Genomic DNA, 19,797 nt, shown 5'->3' with positions numbered 1-19,797 from the left:
TACAAAGTCAAAGAAAGAAAAGAGTTGATTAATAAGATTATATAATTAAAAAATTATATAATTATATAATTAAAAAAAGGACATTTTTGGATCTCGATTTTTTTTTTCGAATTTTGAAAACAGACTAATCATTGAATTAGGTAAGAATCGAAAAGAAATAAAATATACAATTTTGCAAATACTCGGGCATTTGAGGGATTATTAAGTAAAAATAAAGGTAATGCTCGGTCAGAGGTTTCTGTTTTGGAAGGGAAGTGAAAATTTATTCGTTTTCAGATTATTGACCGAGATATTTATATAAGGGCTTGTGAAAGAACTGTTGGGGAGTCTTAATTAGAAGTGGGTTGTGCTTCAGTCTGGTTTATGAAACTGATTGCTAGATTATATATTATGTTTTATTTTTTCTAAACATGTATCTGTTAGCTGGAGGTGCAATTGATCGACACTTGATTAACTCAATGCTGTAATTTTTTAGTTTAAAAAAAATCAGTTTACTTTTTTATAACTCTCTCAAGATTGGAAATATTCAAAATTAATTAAATCAATCTCATAAAAAAAAATAACCAAATTCCACCTCCATAAACAAATTACCGACAGAACTTTGCCCAGAACCAAGCCACCATTAAATCAGGGCACACCCGCCCCAGACCAGTTCGTTAAAGAAACTTAACGATGCAAATTTCTTCCCAGGAAAAACAAAAGAAAAAGCTCCAAGAAAAGCGTAACGAATTTGCATGAATTTTCATCCCGCCGCCTGATTCCTCTCAAATTGACAAGATTGACACCGTGGACAAAATAAAGTTTGGGGCCAAAACTTTGGCGCAAAAATTTCGTGCCCACGCTCGAAAATTTCCCTCCCAACCAACTTTTCCGTTTGCCAAACTCTGGCACCGAAATAAAGCACAAATTAGCAACAACACTTTGAATAAATTAGTCGTCGTCGGCTTTGTCGGCGGCCTTTCATGCCAAAGAGTGTTACGTCGACACAATTTAGCTCGACATTTCGCCTATTGCCTGTGACACTAAGGCGACTAATTCGCACAAAACGGCGGCGGTTGAACCAGCTGAACTCTATCCATCTCGGCTGGTTTTTCCTTTGGGTTTTCCACTGGAGCCCGCTCGCACACGCTCTCGTGCACAGATCTGTCAGTTTGAATTTTTCACGAAATTTGCTTTTTCCGGCGATTCCACGCCGTGTCCCGGGGTGACACGCAGGGCGTTACCAGAGGTGCACTGGGAAAAGTTTCAACTTCAATTTGTTTTATTTAAAAATTTGAATGTGAGAGTTTTGTTGTTGTTTTAAAAGAAACATAAAAACATCAGGAACCAAGATTAAAACTAGTTTAAAACAAATTTATTAAAAATATTTTTTAGATTAATTTAAAATTATAAAGCTGGTACAAATATTTTTAAAAGTTTTTGTCACCCCCCCCCCCTTCAAAATTGGCCCGAAAAATCAGGGGGCAAAAAAAATATTTTTACAATAAACTTCAAAATTTCAATGATAATTCCAGTGCAACCCGCTGAAATCAAATTAAAATACGTTCTCCTGCGTTTAAAATCATTTTCAGCATGTTTGGGTTTATTAAAAAAATTTAGATTTTTTGAAAATTTTCGATGCAAAATCTTTTTTTTTCGATACAATTTTTGTTTTTGACAGATCTTAGATTTTTTGAAAACTAATGATTGCAAAACAACTGAACTAGTGTAAAATGCATTTTAAATCACTTTTTTCATTAAAATGTGAAGACTATGGCTTGTTATTTAAATTTTTATTTTTTTTAATTTTTTGCCCCCCCCCCCCTTGACCTCGGCCAGGGCCGAGGGACAAAATCTTTTTTAAATATTTGCATCGGCCTAAGTTGAAACTTTTCTCAGTGTCACAAACTTTACTTTGCGCCGTTTTTCTTCACCAAACCCTCCCTCTCTTTCCACCTACCCCCCTTTGTCCCAGAAGCAACGTGCTCGCTTCACGTCGTCATATTTTTCTCAATTAGTACGGTTCATTTACAGACTAATTTGAGGAAAATGAGTTTCCATCCTACCGCGAGCAAGTCGCTGACGACGACGACGACGACTACTACAACCAACATGCTACTGCAGAGACAGAACCTGCTGAACTCCAAATGAGAGTCTTGTTTCGTTTGCTTTGTCGTGTCACACTGCTGCTGGTCTGGGCTGGTCGTCGTCGTTTGTACCGAAAAACTGTTTGACACGCGTCGGAGGATGGTTGTGGGAGGTGGGAAAGACTCGGTAGTAGGCAACAGAAGCAACTTTAGTGACAGGCTGTTGAACAACTGCTGGAGAAGAAGTAATGGGACAAAGACTGCGTGCGTGTTTGTTTTGATATTTCCGATGATTATGAAGATGTTGGAAAATGTGAAATGCGCAGTTTTAAAGAAACCATTTTGTGCCTTTTTTTTATTTTAATAAAACTGTACTAATGACAATAAGGGTTTACATGGAAAAAAGTCAAATCCAAGAATCGTGAGTTGTGTTCATGCATTTGAGAACCACGTAGTAATATATTCATGTTTATAGTGCAAATGCACCATACTAATGAATAAATTCCTTCGTGTTTCTTAAATTTATGAACAGAATTCAAGAATGATTTGGAATAATTTATATTTATTCAGCAATTCCATTTTAAAAGAGCCTAAACCGAAAAAAAGTTCTACGATCGACCTCAAAATTTTTGCCAGGGTTCCTTATCCAAAATAATTAGACCCGTATTTTTTAGTTTGGCCATTAGTGTGACTCACACCCAAAACGGTCCCAAAAAGGCCATTTTTCAAAAAATCATCACTCCGTGCCGTTTCAGCCGATTTTTGCTTGCTTGGATGCAAATGAAAGGTGATTTCGTGATCCGAAAAAAACAGCCAGCAATTTTAAAAAGTTGTATGAAAAAAAAAAATGGCGTTTTGACCGTGTCTGGACCAAAGAGCCTACGTCTGAAAATATTTTTGTCGGATTCCTCGGAAAAATTTTACATGATATTTCAAAAAATTGCAGATGTTGAATCGTACATTTCCGAGACATGATTTTTTGAAAATTAAATCTGGGTTTTTAGACGCGCCTCGTGCAAAAACGGTAAAATAACGAAATCGGCTAAAAATCAACATTTTTTCCACTAAAACTGCAATAACTTAAAAATTTCAGCGATGACCTATACATGTTTCAGAACCAAGAGTTGCGTTTTTCAATTCCATTTTAGCCCATTTCCCTTTTTTCACCAAAAAAAGCATTAAAAAAAACTAAAAATCATGTTGCTGCGAACAATTTCGTTTTTCATTGACAAAGTACCATTCAGAAAATTGCTACACAGTCCAGACTTTATGATTCGAAGACTCGATTATCAGTCGATTCAATAATCAAAGGTTTGTATGGGAATTAGGTTTATTGAATTAGTTCAATTTTCATTTTTTTTTTTGTAATTATTTTTTATATTTTTGCTTTTAAAATAAAATTTTAGTTCTGCTACCCAATTTCAATAAATTTTTAATGTTAGATTGCCTATCAACTTACCAAATATTGTCTCAATATTTCATCACCGCTATTTTTGACCACTTTTGTGTTGACTGTATTCTGAGAAATAAAATCAACTCATTTCAATTTAACATTTGGTCTTTTTGATGTATTTTTTAAATGTTCTAAATACATATTTTTACCAAAAACTAATTTTTAATCTTAATTATGTGAATATGTCAATGATTCTGTGTATATCTTATAAACTGAATCTTAAAGGAAATACGTTTTTTATTGGTGTTCATAGCAATTTAAAAAGTTGCCTACAGGTCATTATACCAATTAGCCGCCATATTGGATTTAAGATTTCTTTATCGTTTAGAGCATCTTTTGGATATTATTTGAGCTCAATGATCTAAAAAGAAACAACGATATTCGAGTTTACTAAGTCTCAGTAAGGCCGCTATAATTATTTCAAGTATATGCCCCCTCCCTCCCTATCATCAAAAACGCCTAAAAAAATCGGTAGACAAAAAAAATCTGAAACATGATATATTTATTACAACAAGTTTTTCAATTGATTATAAACTTATTCGAAACATTGTAGAGCGTTTATTATAATCATTTTTCCATCAAATAGGGTACTTTTAAAATTTATGCCAATTTTCAATTTGTCGAACAAATTACGCAAAAGACATAAAACTTAAGAAAACATATTTTAATAAATTTATTGATAATTTGCAAATGTTTTGTAGGACCATAATTTTAATTATGTAAACAGCATTATGTGATACCTTTTGCTTCCAAATTTTGAATGCTAGGCTTGAAAAACTTTAGATAGAAAATCGAATCAATAGTTTCTAAGATATCGTCAATTGTTAATTGTCTCGATTCATATAAAACAGATCTTTGTTATTCAGTTTTGAAGCAAAGTTAAGGAAATTTACTAAAATAAGTTTTCCTAATTAAATTTCATATTTTTATATCTTTTTACTGTTGAGGAGATCAAGAACAACTTTATTGAACTTTCCGTATGTTCTACAACATTTTCAAAATAATGAAAAATCTCACAAATTGAATAATAAAATGTTTGTTTTTTTTTTTTAAATCTCCCGGCCCCCACCCCCTTCTTTTTTCGCTTTTTCAACTTTTTTTTTCTAAAAATCTGTGAGTTTAAACATTATTCTTGCTTAAACTCCAAATTTTGTTGAAATTTTTTTGTCTTGCTTTGCCGTTGCAAATATTTTTCAAAGTTAAGGACAACCCGCCTCCCTCCGCATCCCCTAACAAAATCGGTCCGAAAATCAGGGGCTAATTTTTTTTTGTAAAACTTCATATTCATAGAAAAGAAGTCTTACCAACTGTAAACAACTTGAAATGCATTTACCTGCGTTTGAAATCATATTTTACATGTCTTGGATTCATCAAGCTTATTTTAATTTTTTTTAGAATTCTCATGAACAGCACCGCTAAATGTTTTATTTTCAGCGAAAAATAAATTTCTTCCAAAATAAGATATTTTTAAAATTTTTGATTACAAAACAACTGGGCAGGTGTAAAATGCTTTTTATAACACTTTTTTCGTTCAATTGTTAATATACATTTTACCACTTTTGTGGCATTCATGTCTTGGAAAAATGATTCAAATTTTGTCGTACAAACTGGTTTCTTTCAGAAAATTTATCATCGATATCTCCTTTTTTCTCATTTCTAAATAACGTTTTTTTGTACTTTCAACTGAATACAAAAATTATAAGCTTATAACAAATTTTAAATGTTGGGACCGCACAACAAAAATTGAATTACTTATTTTCATGATAAAATATTTAAAAAAATTTCATCATTGGCATAACTGTTGAAATATGTTTAGCATTTTGAAATTCTTTCTGTTGAAAAAATGAAAATCTGGCTTGAATTTTAAATTTATTGAGAATTCCAAAAAGAGTCTACGTGGTTCTTGAATGGTCCCTCATAGGTTGAAATGCATCAATAAATGTCTAAGATTTCTTCTTAGAAAGACAGAACAGAACTCTAGAATTTGAACGTTATAATTTTTCATTGGTTTAAAAAGCAAATATTTTTTTTAAACGCACCTAGACGATTTTTTCTTATATTTTTAAAATTTCTTGCAAAATTAGACTTAATATGATTTCACAATTTCAGAGGCAGGAAGCAGGATAAACGGGTTAAAACTTTGACGTCATTATTTTTTCTTTGAAAATTGGTATCGAGCAAAGTTTTCTTTTTTCATTTTAAAATTGATTCAATAATAAAAAGCATTATAGGGGAGAGTGGGGAGACTTGATCCCCTTTTTTTGTATCGCACATAACTCTGTCAATTTCTCACAAAACTTCAAACTTTTTGCATGAATTGAAAGCTTAAACATTCATCTATGTTTGGTTAATAAGGGTATTTCATCAGATGAACTCTTCGAATCATGCCATGCGTTTTTAAAAAATATTTTGAACCGGCTTTTTAAAAATGTTAGGGGTAACTTGATCCCCCTTTCAACATTTTGAAGAAATCTTAAGCAAAATGTTTCTTTTGCATCCAAACTTTTAATTTTCTATAAGTTACAGCAATTTTATATAAAACCTGTACTTTTGTGTTCAAAATATAACAAGTCTAGAATGTAAAATATATGAAAACTTAAAATATTATTTTTTAGAACAAAATTAAGCATGTTTACAAAAGCTGGAAATTTTTGTTTACAAAACTTTTAAAATAAAGTTCAAACTGCAGTAAATTATGTACAACTATACTAAAGGAAACTATGTATGAAAACCCAGCCCAATTAATTAATCTTAAGGCTGATTCCAGTGACTGTAAAAATGCAGGGATCAAGTCTCCCTTAACGCTCTTTTTTCAACAATTGATTGTAAAAATAGTATGACGATGAATTTAACATCAAATGTGTAAGGGTTTTGGAGTTGATATGTTTATCAAACAATTCACGTATAAAAATATTTTTTTGAATAATTTTTGAGTGTTTTCTATACATATCAAAACAAAAAAAAAGATCTCTTGGAAGTTTTTTGCAGCTCGTTTTAGAAAAATGTGTGTAACTCAATCTAAACATTTTTTAATTTTTTTTCTTTGTTTTCTACAATGAGTTTTAGTCAATTTTGCACAACTTTCTAAAACAAAGCTAATTGTTTTACCCACATGCTGACGAGATACAGGCTTGGGATCAAGTGTCCCCGGGGATCAAGTCTCCCCACTCTCCCCTACGTCTGCATGAAAACCCCAACAAGAAAATTGGCTCTAGTTCGAATTCGAGCCATTTTGTCTCTAATCTAGGCCAGTTTTCTCAATGGGAAGATAGGACGTTTCATAAGATAGCACTCAAGCGACGATGTATCAACTGAAAAAAATAATCAATTTACTCTTAAAGATATATTTTGCGATGGAAGTAGACTCAATGATTATTTTTTAGTTTATTCGATGAATGAATCTGTCACATTAAATCTCAGCACTCCTATCTGTACTCCCCGAGCTCCCCCGCTCAACTCTACCATTGATTCCGTAATTAATTTCCCATGTACCCGCAGGGAGAGAGATGATGCTTTTATTTAACGTTAATTATTCGCGTTCACCCGCTTTTTTCCACCCTGGTTGACTGATTTGCGGTATCGATTCCACATCGTCGACGGTACGGAATGCCACATCCGGTGAATGATGAATTTCACCTTCTCCTCCAGCAAAGCATCAGCTCAGTCGAGCTCTGATTTTTGCCAGCTCAACCCCAGGAAACGCGTTCAAACAACGAAGAATTGCAATCTTCGACGTTTGGTTCCTAGAGGATTCACTGAAGAGTAGTGGTATGCAGATTGAACGATGTTCTTTGGGATTCCCTCAAGGAAGAAGAAGTACATACATAGCTTTACTTTCTGCTGGAAGTCAGTAATTGAATGATCGAGTGGATGTTGAAGTTTGCAAGAATCTGACGTAGGAAAACTTTGTTTGAAAGTTAGTTCTGCAATTTTCAATAAGAACATTGCTTGAATGCTTTAGTTGTCCCTTAAAACTTACTCGTTCCTCGTTGAAACATTCTAGCCGTCGTCTTCAAACAAATCCACACAAAAAAAACGATTCCCATTGAATCCAGCTCTCCAGACACCGGTAGAGAATGTTCAATTTTAATTAAGCTTTTATTTCCTGATGTTCTTCCCATCGGACAAGAGCAGCAAAAAACCTTGGTCGAAAGAACGAGGAAGAACTTTCCGAATAATTTGAAGCTGCTCTGTGTTCTCTTTCCCGAGTTGGTTCCTTTCAATTCCAGCTCATGGGATCCGTTCAAATTAGTGATGAGCATTGGAATCGGTTTAATTTGTTAACAGATTTATTGGTCCTCTGCTGGCTGAGCTCGCAGAGCTTGTTTGAGTCTACCTTTATTTCGCTGTGTCATCCCACTAGAACTTCCCCAGAAGGCGAATAGCCGCTGGTTGTAGGTTTTTTCTTCGTCTACCACTTGACCTCGGACAGTCTGCCGTTGAAATCGTCGAAGTCGTCGTCTGAGTGCGCGATTACGTCCATTTCAAACCTCAGTACCCCCTCCCCTTAATACCTCACTTACCGAAGAGGGTTAATCCCGGGAGTTGGTTTAATTCGTTTAAATATGCAGACACGGTAATTGAATAATTACAGTCGGAGGCATTTGGAGAAGCTACCACCGAAGTCTATAGACATCGTCGAGTGCTGACTTCTGTGACTACCACCAAGTAAACCTCACGGAGAAGAGTACGTGAATGTGCGCGCGCGCAAAAACAACATTTTAATTTCGCATAATTTCACAGGCAAAAAGTGGCAAGTTTGGAAGACACTGAGGGAGAGGAAGAAAATTACGTAAAAATTCAAAAGTTCTCAATAATTTCAATGATTTGAGAATACAAATCACAAAATAAAACATATTTTTAATATTTTATTTTGACCGCCTCACACACAATACTCTACCACCGTCATTCGGTAGCACTGTTCAGGACGAACTGCTGCGAATCTTCGTCAGCCTGGAAAAAAACGCGTGGTCTCCAATGTTATTTGTCGCCCGGTTGAGAACGATGCGTTGTTGTTATTTTAATGAGTAGTTACTGCCTCATGCGACTCCTTCACAGTCACTGTGTGTGACTGAGGCTGATCTGTGGAGGCGTTTCAGTGCTCGTTTTTCTGCTCAACTACCGGCGAGGGTCATGGACAACCGACGTTCTGAAAAAAAGTGAACGACTAGCTCGTCGTTTTAGGTTAATGAAAGAACGCCAGACGGGGTTAAATTAAGCAAACATGAGCCGTTTTAAGTTACATGTATGACTGAGTAAAACGGGGAGTTGCGTGGCATAATTACAGGCCATCGGGAAGTCGAACAACGGTTGAACCTTCGGGGGTGAGATTAAGATCAACAGCGAAGCTGTTGAAAACAGCAGATTTGCATTTCCAGTTGTGATTGAAATCACTGAGTAATGTCGATGCCAGAATTGAATCATGTCGAAAATTGACCCTGCCCAGTCAAGGTTGATCAACTGAACAGCTTCAACGCACTCCCTTTAACATCCGCTCGACTCTTGAGGTATACCACCGGTGACAACAATTCCACCGAGGGCCGAGTTGACACCGGCAGCGCGACGTGGCCTGTCGATGTTGTCTGCGGGGTTTGGTGGCTCACGTGACATGCGTGCCCTGTACGGTGGCCAAGGACTCGCGGGAAATCAACGCGACGCTGTTCGCACTTGTTACCTCGTCACCTCTTTCCTCAAACATCAACCATTCAACAAACTTGATGGTACAGTGCAACCTTATTCGTTTCAGCTGTTTCAAATTTCAGTATTTTGAATTCCAGCCTGCATTTCTCTAATAAAAACAAAACAAAATATCAAACTAGCAGAGTTGTACTGTTGTGCACTCCACCAATGCTTCACCAGCGGAGTGAGTTTTCACTCACCGCGTGGCAAGATTTTAAAATCACAATATTTCACTCCAGCTGTCAGAGCCCCGACTTGACGTGTGCGTTTCAAGAGAGTTCGTCTGCCAGTTGAAGACAGAACAGAAATGACTCTATTTAACCAGTGTGTTTAGTTTTTCTGTTCAGGCTAACCAATATTTAAAAAAAAATTGAGACTTCAAAAATTTACTTACTAAAAATTATGTATTGATAATCAATATTCACAGTAAAAATTCAATTAAGTTTTACCAACAAACTTCAATCTTAAACAACTCAGCTGTTCAAAACACAAACAAACTTTTCATTCTTCAATTCAATTCCTCCCCAACAAAAGAGCAAAAAGCATTTCCCAAAAGTGACATAATAAGCAAACACACCCAAACTTTTCCCTTTCGTCATCATCGTTTCTCATCTTCATTTCCCCCTCTCAGCCCAAAATAAAAAAAAAACCCCACCAAAAAGACCAAACTTCTGCGGTCAAAGAAAAGTGACGCTCATTAATCATGAATTTGTTTTGCCACCACGCGCGCACGCCGCGTTTCTATTTATTTATCATTAAGCAAAAGTACCTCAGAGAGAGTACAAAACTTGCCACGAAACCAACGCCGGCACACACACACCCTTCGGTGGCTGTGTTTGCGATACCGCTGAAGAGGAGAAGAAGGAGGAGTAAGGGGAGGTAGTGTGGGTGGTTGGTTCTGTTATCACCGCCAGTGTTCGCCCACACAATTGGCACCAACATTTATATCTGCCAGGTTTTCTAGGTTTGCTACAATTGGGATAGAATGGGTAAATTTGCCTTTATTTGATGAATTGAGAATTTAAAGATTTTGTCCTTTTTGAAGTGCGTTACCGATTTTTTTCAGAATATAAAATATTTTTTTTACATTATTTCTAAAAATTATTTACAAACAAATAATTTTAATTTTTTCAAAACAATATTAATATCATTGTAATTTCAAATCCATGTTAACACATTTTTTGTTATTTTGTAAATAGTACTGGTTTTAAAAATATGAAATGTTTTTTATCTGTATTATTTTGAATTAAAACCAAAAAAAAATTGGGTTATTTAACATCTGTATGTTTTTTTTTATTATTTTTTCATACATAATTTACTGCCTATGTTCGCAAAAATGTCCCAAATGTATTTTCCCTTTATCCCATAATCATGCAGTTTTGGTTCAAAATCATGAGAACTTTTATAAAAAAAAAAACTAAAAATATGCAGTGTTTTAATGTACAGAACTAGGGCGCCCATTTCTAGATTTTCAAGATTCCGTGTATTATTCCAAAATCGGTAATTCCCGAATCCCGGGATTTTTTATATTTTTCCTCAGTTTTTCTGAAATTGAATAAAAAATATATTGATCTTTTACATAAACATTCCTTGTGAAAAAAAAAACAGTTCATTACTTAGCAAGCGTCAGGAATATTTTAGTAATTTTTCAATGATTAGATATTTACTTATGTTAATGTTTTCCAATTTTTTTTTACTATTAATCATTTTTTCCATAGGTACCAGGAACAGGTCAACCAAATAAGAATATCGATTTCCTACACAGAAAAAAATAATGTAAATTTGGAAGCTGTAATTTTGGAAGGTTGAATATTACCTCTTTTATGATGTAATTTTACCTCAATTTAGACTGAAAAAGTTACATTACACCAGAAAAGTGGTAAAATTACACATTTCCAGAGGTAAAATTACACCTTTTTTCTGACATAAAAGATGTACTCCTTCCCAGATGTAATATTACCATGATTTTTTTTCTGTGTAATTAAATGCTGAAAAATCAACCGTCTCTATTCATTCTGTGAAAAAAAACTGGAGAATCGATTCCCACTACCGGTTTTCAAAAATTTTGACGTTTAGACCACTTTTAAAAAAACAGTTTTAGTTAATGATTTTTGTATTATTTTAGAAGAGACATACCACCCTGCATTTTTCGTCAGTCTTTTGGTTATATTTTAGGCTATTTCCTCAAAAATTTTGAACAAAAAAAAAACGTGACATCACCTTTAAATTTAAGTTTTAGACTTAAAAATCTAAAAATCTCATAGATGTGGCGTGTATTTTTGTTTCAGTGTATTTTTTTTCAGAAAGTTCGTCCAATTTCCTACAAGTTTGTCTTTGACCACTTTTTGATACGACGCAACGGTTTCGAGAAACAGTAATTTTTAATTACTAAATACAAAAATATTTAAATACCTTACGCCCTTCTCAAATGTTATTTTCGAGTACTATTGGCTCCATATACACAAAAATGGCTTATATAGGCCTAGGATAACATGTCTACAAAGTTTTATTGAAATCGGAGAGGGTCGGGTACAAAAGTACCAGAAAAAAATCCTGATTTGAGCTGGAATTGCTCTTTAAACTTCTAAAAAGGACATGATTTCATCTGTTTAATTTTTTTGATCATTTTTCTAGACATGAATGATATATTTTTTCATGTTCAGATTAATTTATAAATGCAAATTACAATACTTTAATAAATATTAAAATTTGGCCCACTTATTCAATCTGAGCCACATCGAATAAGGCAATTTAAGATCCTAAGCATAACAAAATACTTACAAATTTCTAATTTTAAACGATATTTAGCTATTTACAAAAAAGTGCCCCTGTTCATGTTGTATTCTAAAAAAATATTAGTTGATGAAAGATAACTAATTCTATAATTTCATGTTAAAACTCTTTACAAATGTTTTGCCAATTAGATTAAATGACCGATTAAAAAATATCTTGAGGTCCTTGGTATTCCCCGGATTTTGAAAATATTTTAAAGTTTTCCCGTGAAATTCAAAACCCGCGAAATTTGGAATGCCAAAAGTTTAGAACTGGAGGTTTTTTTTTTTAAAGTTCAATAAACAACAAAAAAGTTTGTTTTTTTTGTTTTGCTTTTTGGGTATTTTTGAATACTCTTGATTCAAGGAAGTCTTAAACCCCAACATAGAAATAGAAAAAGGGAAGGTATGTGTATGATAAACTCCAGACATGTAGCCTTGTGAGTAGGAAAATTTGCCTAGCATTTTTCTTCTCTTGTTGTTTTGACTTTGGTGCATTTATGCGTAGTTTACTTACTTTATTGATGTATTCTATTCTTAATATTAGAACTGTTATGATTTTGACATTTTTTTTGCTTTTATTTGGGGTTTTTTTTTTCAAACATCATGAATTTGAACTTTAAATATTTAATGAATTCTAATATTATTTGATTCAATGTTTTAACAGTTTATGCTTGTACAATTTTTATTTAATGTATTTGTTCCTCATTTTTGATCAAGGTCAAAATGGTGGAAACAAAATAAATTTTATAGCTAAATTTTTCAAAGTTAAGATACAACATTTTTGTTATTTATTATTGTTATGTTGCAGTAAAAAAAAATGCAAAATATCAATGGATTTCCGAAAAAAATTCTTTTGTTGAGTTTTCCCATCTGGTTTTCCAACAAATCAAAATTTGTTAAAATTTTAAAACAGTCAAAATAAAAAAAATAACAAAATAAACAATCGTTAAACAATGTTTAACAAGAGGAAAACAATTAATTGTTCATGCTTTTTCAACAAAAAAAAACAATTTAAGTTAACAATGTGTTAGTTTTTGAGAAAATTTTAAAGCGAGGTATAAAAAACCTTGGAATAAATTTTCATTTCACAACAAATCGAAACAAAAATTCTCAAGATAATAACAATGCGTTTATTTTGCTCTTAAATCAAACCAACCACAACCATTTTTTTTTGGAAATCCCAACCCCCCCCCCCTCTCCTTTGTAGACAATCGCCATACCCCCTCCCCCCCTAAAGTGTCCACGTGGTTTATGGATGGTCCCCTAGGTAGATTATGTTGCATATTTTTTTTTATATAAATGTTGCATATTTTTTTTTAATCCTGGCAGTAAATGAAACATTTCAAATGTTGATAGTTATTACCTTCATCAGTGGTGGAATTGAATCTGGGGTAGTCGGCGTTTTTGTATGACCCAATCTCACCCCTGATGACGGTATTTTAAATATCAAATTGAGGCTAATTTAAATTTTGATTGAATTTTACTTTTAACCTAAATAGCTCAAATTAAGAGTCAACTACCCTCACCCCACACCAATACTAACATTTTCTTCCCCACTCTGTTTTCCCTTCCCGCAGGATCGCCACGTGAAAAAGAACGGCGACGGCCAACCGGTGGTGGACTCGTCCCAGGACTACGTCCTGCTGCTCGGCTACGAGAACCAGACGCACACGGTGCTGCGGTTCAAGCGGAAGTTGGACACCTGTGACGTGGCGTACGATGTGCCGATAACGGTGAGTTGCAATGACCAGAACTGGGGGTGGCTGGGTGGGTGGGTGTTCAGCGGTGTGGGAGGGGTGACCCACTAATGAGCGGTTTGTTAACGAGTTCGATACTGCTGCTGCTGGGGAGGCCACTAACGTAAGGGAGTCGTCGGAACTGGACATTTGTTTGATGAAGGACTAGGTCGAGCGGCTCTGTTATTGATTGTTGTTCAAACTCATCAACCAGCCTAAATGTTGATCGATTACGTGAGCGAGGAAGGTCCTTGTAGGAGTTTATAGCGATGGAAGTTGAACGCCGTAATAGTTGTAGCTAACATTTGTTGGGTTTAATTTTGTTGAGAATATTAGTTGAAAAGCGACAACGAAGAAGTCTTCCCAAAATTACTCTCCCAAGCCATGGCAACGACCTTGTCGCGTCGTCTACACCATATCAAAGGTCGTCAACGTCGCTTGGTTGATCTGCGACGACTACGACCACCACAATGACTGCATGTGACGAGGGCGACCACAGTCTACCAGGCCGTCATTAGTTCTTCGTAGTCCGTAGTCGCTCATAAGCCCTATGATTACCTCTTCCCGCGATTCTAGTCCCCACCGACTTCCGACCTACTCACTCTTGGTGAACTCATTGTGTCGCGATGCTGTTTGGATTTGATGTTTAGCTCATAGAATTTATGTGAACCAGATATCTGGGTCTACGGTTAGTCTAACTTGTACGCGTCAGACTCATCAACGAGCTCCCTTCCACTGTATTGTGCAAGTGCATCTCTTCGAGAGCGAACCTGCACCTAAACCGGTTCACCGGTTGTAGTTCCCGTGCGTTCACGGGTAGATTTACAATTTTATAGAAAGCAACAAGACAACAAAAAAATTACTCCGTCGCCGTTGATTGAAAGATAATCATCCCGTCGCATCGTGAAATTACCACTTTATGAGTTTTAATTAGTGCCTTTCACTCGCGAGAGTTCGTACACATATCGGTCTTACGGTCCTGGAGGGGTTGCTGCGCACACGCATAGATAATTGCAGATTCTAATGTTTATTATCATGACAACGGGCGACGTTGGACGACAACTCTTCACCAAGGCGGTTGAGGGTGATGATGGCAGCGATACGACAGCCGAGACCATGTCGGGCAGATCGTTGAGTTTTACAGTTATGGAAAGTGTGTGCACTTCCAAGCTTTAGACTGACTGCGATGTTTGCACATCGCTATTCGATGAAACTGCACCGACGAGATGTGCTGCTCCCATGAAAGTGGTTTTTTATTAGTTGCTCCAATTTGCAACAAGTGTGGTGGGCTTCATCCCCTTAGGGACGATATCGCTTGATCGTCTTTGCTATCAGAGAGAGTTTAATTATGAGACAGTGCAGTGAATTGATGGCATCTCCAGTTGGAAGCTAACAAGAGTGACTAATGAATGTTGATTTTGTGATGACTTAGGATGGTATCAACATTCCAAGCCTAACTCATAGTTCAGTTCTTCAACTTATTTCAAGTTTTCTAAAAAAAACTATTTTTTTAAACAAATTTCTACCAAAGAAATCCCTCTCAGTGCTAATTGTTTGCGTTCTCATTACTTCCTTCTTTTCCAATGTTCACGTAACCAACCAACTCCTCACTTTAATTATCATCTTTACACTCCTTCCATGGGAACCTCCAGCTCGTGGTTTTGAACAGTACAAACTTCCCTCCACTTCAAACATGTCGCAATTTTGTCTCTCGAAAAGTACTGCGCTAATTGTGGTAAATTGTTGTTCACTTGAAGAAGACGTCCCCGCTGCCGGCTCAAAATGATGAAATTATCGAAAACGATTACGCCAACGACTTCAACAGTGCCTAACCCTTGACCAAACGAAGACGAAAGTGCCAACTTGTCACAATATCTGAAGAGATGTGCTGTTGCAGGTCGTCGGAGGTTCAGCACGTCCCACCATCGTCCAAAACGGGGTAGAAAATCGATTGTCAATTGAGCAAAATTGTGCCCGATGAAGCCAACGAAGCTTGGAAAAAAGACGTGCGAAAGCTCGAATCATTTAAGATCCAATGAAATCGAATGAGAGAGTGTCAATCGCCGTAAAAGAAACGAGAGAAAAACTTTCCTTCGGATGATTAGTTTTTCCCTCTGGTCTGTTTTCTCCGTGATGACTTTGCCCGGCAGAAGATGGCCTCACACGAATGGTATTTTCTTCTCCATTAGACAGCCGTTTGCTGTGGCATCAATCACGTGGGGGTATGGTACTGCTGGGTTCAACGTTGAAAGGAAAAGTTCAAGTCGTAATCAATATTGCGTGTCGTGGACAGAAATGGAGGGAAAAAATAGTTGACGATTAATGAACCTTAATCGATTGGTTGCTTTTCACGAACTTAAAATGAATGCTGTTGACCTGTCTTGTTGAAAAAAACACATCTGAACTTCAAACTTTAAATTTGTAATTTATCCACTGACTCATTTTTAAACAGGATAATAACACAAATAGTATAACGTTAGTATTGACGTATAACGTCAAATAATTCAAGTTAGTTCAAAACAAAAACAAAAACAAAAACAAAAACAAAAACAAAAACAAAAACAAAAACAAAAACAAAAACAAAAACAAAAACAAAAACAAAAACAAAAACAAAAACAAAAACAAAAACAAAAACAAAAACAAAAACAAAAACAAAAACAAAAACAAAAACAAAAACAAAAACAAAAACAAAAACAAAAACAAAAACAAAAACAAAAACAAAAACAAAAACAAAAACAAAAACAAAAACAAAAACAAAAACAAAAACAAAAACAAAACAAAAACAAAAACAAAAACAAAAACAAAAACAAAAACAAAAACAAAAACAAAAACAAAAACAAAAACAAAAACAAAAACAAAAACAAAAACAAAAACAAAAACAAAAACAAAAACAAAAACAAAAACAAAAACAAAACAAAAACAAAAACAAAAACAAAAACAAAAACAAAACAAAAACAAAAACAAAAACAAAAACAAAACAAAAACAAAAACAAAAACAAAAACAAAAACAAAAACAAAAACAAAAACAAAAACAAAAACAAAAACAAAAACAAAAACAAAAACAAAAACAAAAACAAAACAAAACAAAAACAAAAACAAAAACAAAAACAAAAACAAAAACAAAAACAAAAACAAAAACAAAAACAAAAACAAAAACAAAAACAAAAACAAAAACAAAAACAAAAACAAAACAAAAACAAAAACAAAAACAAAAACAAAAACAAAAACAAAAACAAAAACAAAAACAAAAACAAAAACAAAAACAAAAACAAAAACAAAAACAAAAACAAAAACAAAAACAAAAACAAAAACAAAAACAAAAACAAAAACAAAAACAAAAACAAAAACAAAAACAAAAACAAAAACAAAAACAAAAACAAAAACAAAAACAAAAACAAAACAAAAACAAAAACAAAAACAAAAACAAAAACAAAAACAAAAACAAAAACAAAAACAAAAACAAAAACAAAAACAAAAACAAAAACAAAAACAAAAACAAAAACAAAAACAAAAACAAAAACAAAAACAAAAACAAAAACAAAAACAAAAACAAAAACAAAAACAAAAACAAAAACAAAAACAAAAACAAAAACAAAAACAAAAACAAAAACAAAAACAAAAACAAAAACAAAAACAAAACAAAACAAAAACAAAAACAAAAACAAAAACAAAAACAAAAACAAAAACAAAAACAAAAACAAAAACAAAAACAAAAACAAAAACAAAAACAAAAACAAAAACAAAAACAAAAACAAAAACAAAAACAAAAACAAAAACAAAAACAAAAACAAAACAAAAACAAAAACAAAACAAAAACAAAAACAAAACAAAAACAAAAACAAAAACAAAAACAAAAACAAAAACAAAAACAAAAACAAAAACAAAAACAAAAACAAAAACAAAAACAAAAACAAAAACAAAAACAAAAACAAAAACAAAAACAAAAACAAAAACAAAAACAAAAACAAAAACAAAAACAAAAACAAAAACAAAAACAAAAACAAAAACAAAAACAAAAACAAAAACAAAAACAAAAACAAAAACAAAAACAAAAACAAAAGCAAGAATTCTACAATGTTATAGACCTAAAAAAATCATTTCTGTGTCCATTGATCTTTATTAAACTTGTATTAATTTGCTACAACTGAAAATACGAATAGTGTCCAATCGCCAGAATCTGCTTTGTAACTCGATTCCTAATCAAAACCATGAAGGGTCGATCAGCGTAGAATCCTGGAGAGTGCGGAACTGCCAGGTACGATGGCCTACCTACAATATTAATCCTTTTCAATTAAACCTCATCCAACAACCCATCAATACTTACTCGTCCCATTCGGTGCCCCCGAACCACCTTCCGCAACCACAACCGAGCCTCGCTGCTCGATCATCCCCAGGCCGCTTCCCCGGTACCGGTACAGATCGAACCCGTTGTGTAGAAATGCCGAAACAACGCCCATCTTCGCCAGCGGAACTCCCAGCGGTACGTTTCCCTCCAGCGTGATCTTCGGTATCGACACATCCATGTAGCGCTGCCTCAAAGCCCGATCGATCGCGCGGTACGTGGCCAGGTCGAACCGTTGAACCAGTTCCGACAGGACTCCTTCCTCTTCGGCGGGCATGATCACCATCATGGTCAGTTCCGACCTCCAGCTGTAGTGCATCTCTAGAGCTATGAGCCGGTCCAGCCGAGCGATTCCGAAGTGAGCCGACTGTCGCATGCAACTTGTCATCCAGTAGCCATTTAGGGCTTTGAAGACTTTGTTTTCTGTTTTTTGCGGGTCGAACTGATTTCTGAAGAGAGCGTTTAAGTGGAAGTCGCTGGATAGCTTCAGGTCGTAATACCGCATGCGGTAGTCTTTTGGGGTCACCGTGATAACTGCGTGCTGGTCATTCAGGGAGGAAAATTCCACCTCAGGTTTGAAGTACCCCAAGAACAGCGCACTGAACTTCTCACTCAGTTCGACCTGATCGCGGAACATCTTGCACCGGGTTTCGAAATGCTCCCTTCCTTTAGCCATCGACGTCAACGAGTCCTTCAGGTCAACCGCGGCCTGGAACTTGTCCGGAGCAAGGTGCATAACGCGTTGAAGTTCACTCGTTACGGGACGATTCGCGACCTGGTAGAGCAGCCCAAACGAAGCCCGGAGCACCGGTGGAGCGATGACAAAGTTGCGCTGCTCGCGCAGGTACGTCTGCCGGAACAGTTCGATCGAGAAGGTGTTGTCTGGGTCGCTGCTCGAAGTGCAAGCAATCAGAACGATTAGATACAACCAGCCGGGTGCCATCGTTGAGTTGAACTGGCGCGAGATGACCGCAGTTCTGGGTGTGAAAGCTGAGGTTGCATGATCTTCAATTGTAATGTGTTGAATTTATTTGTCATTAGCGACCCTAAAAAGGTTTTAATTGTTGATCCGGAGGCAAATCTCACGCTGGGTGTGTGGAGAAAGAGAAGATCGCAATTATTTGATGAACTCTACTTCCTCTAATCGAGTTAGAGATTAGGCAAAGTAGCCTACTCTGCATACTTGATTGGCAAACAATGCGCAGTTAATGGGAATTAAACTGTGTTGATGACTTCAGCGCTCTAGTTCAACCACTAGGTTCATGCTCAACGCGAGGTACAAATTTTGAAGACTCGCACTTCCAGCTGCACCCAATCAATACAGTGTAAAACGACCTTGAACTAAACGCTCCATTACCGTCATCTCAAATCGATCGAACGTCAATCCAATTCCGAATGCTCCCCCTGCGGGGGGCATAATCTCCTAGGCCGCTCCCCCATACCATGGCTAATGATCCAATCTTCACTCAATCTTGCGTGTGATGTCTCTGCCGTCGTTGTCACTGCGCGCTGTGGATCCCGGAATGTCCCGGAAAAAGCAATCAGCAAAACCGCTCACAAAGGACGGAGATGACTCCATTCCGGGGCGCATCACCGTCTGATATGAAGTACACGGACCATCGCTGGGGTGTCAATTGCTTATCACTTCTGGCACTATTGACAATAACCGCCTGCCGGCCAGCTTGCCAACCGGTGCGCGCACGCGGCTTATTTATCTACCCGGCACAAGAAATGCCGTGAAGAATGA

The 19,797-nt window shown here is 35.5% G+C and overlaps 1 protein-coding gene across 4 annotated transcripts in view; it reads left to right on the top strand.

Annotated features, from left to right (window-relative positions):
• The window catches only part of LOC6038744 (MOXD1 homolog 2), a 335,053-nt gene that overhangs the window by 277,769 nt on the left and 37,487 nt on the right, over window positions 1-19,797 (top strand). For all 4 annotated transcript variants that reach the window (XM_038255978.1, XM_038255976.1, XM_038255977.1 and 1 more), the window contains one exon: window positions 13,550-13,705. In XM_038255978.1, the coding sequence (XP_038111906.1) occupies window positions 13,550-13,705 (156 nt within the window). The remainder of the gene's footprint in view (window positions 1-13,549; window positions 13,706-19,797) is intronic.

Source organism: Culex quinquefasciatus, chromosome 2, assembly GCF_015732765.1.
Source record: "Culex quinquefasciatus strain JHB chromosome 2, VPISU_Cqui_1.0_pri_paternal, whole genome shotgun sequence".
Taxonomy (NCBI): Eukaryota; Metazoa; Arthropoda; class Insecta; order Diptera; family Culicidae; genus Culex; species Culex quinquefasciatus.
The sequence above is the reverse complement of the archived record's forward strand: the minus strand, read 5'-3'. Positions and strand labels throughout refer to the sequence as shown.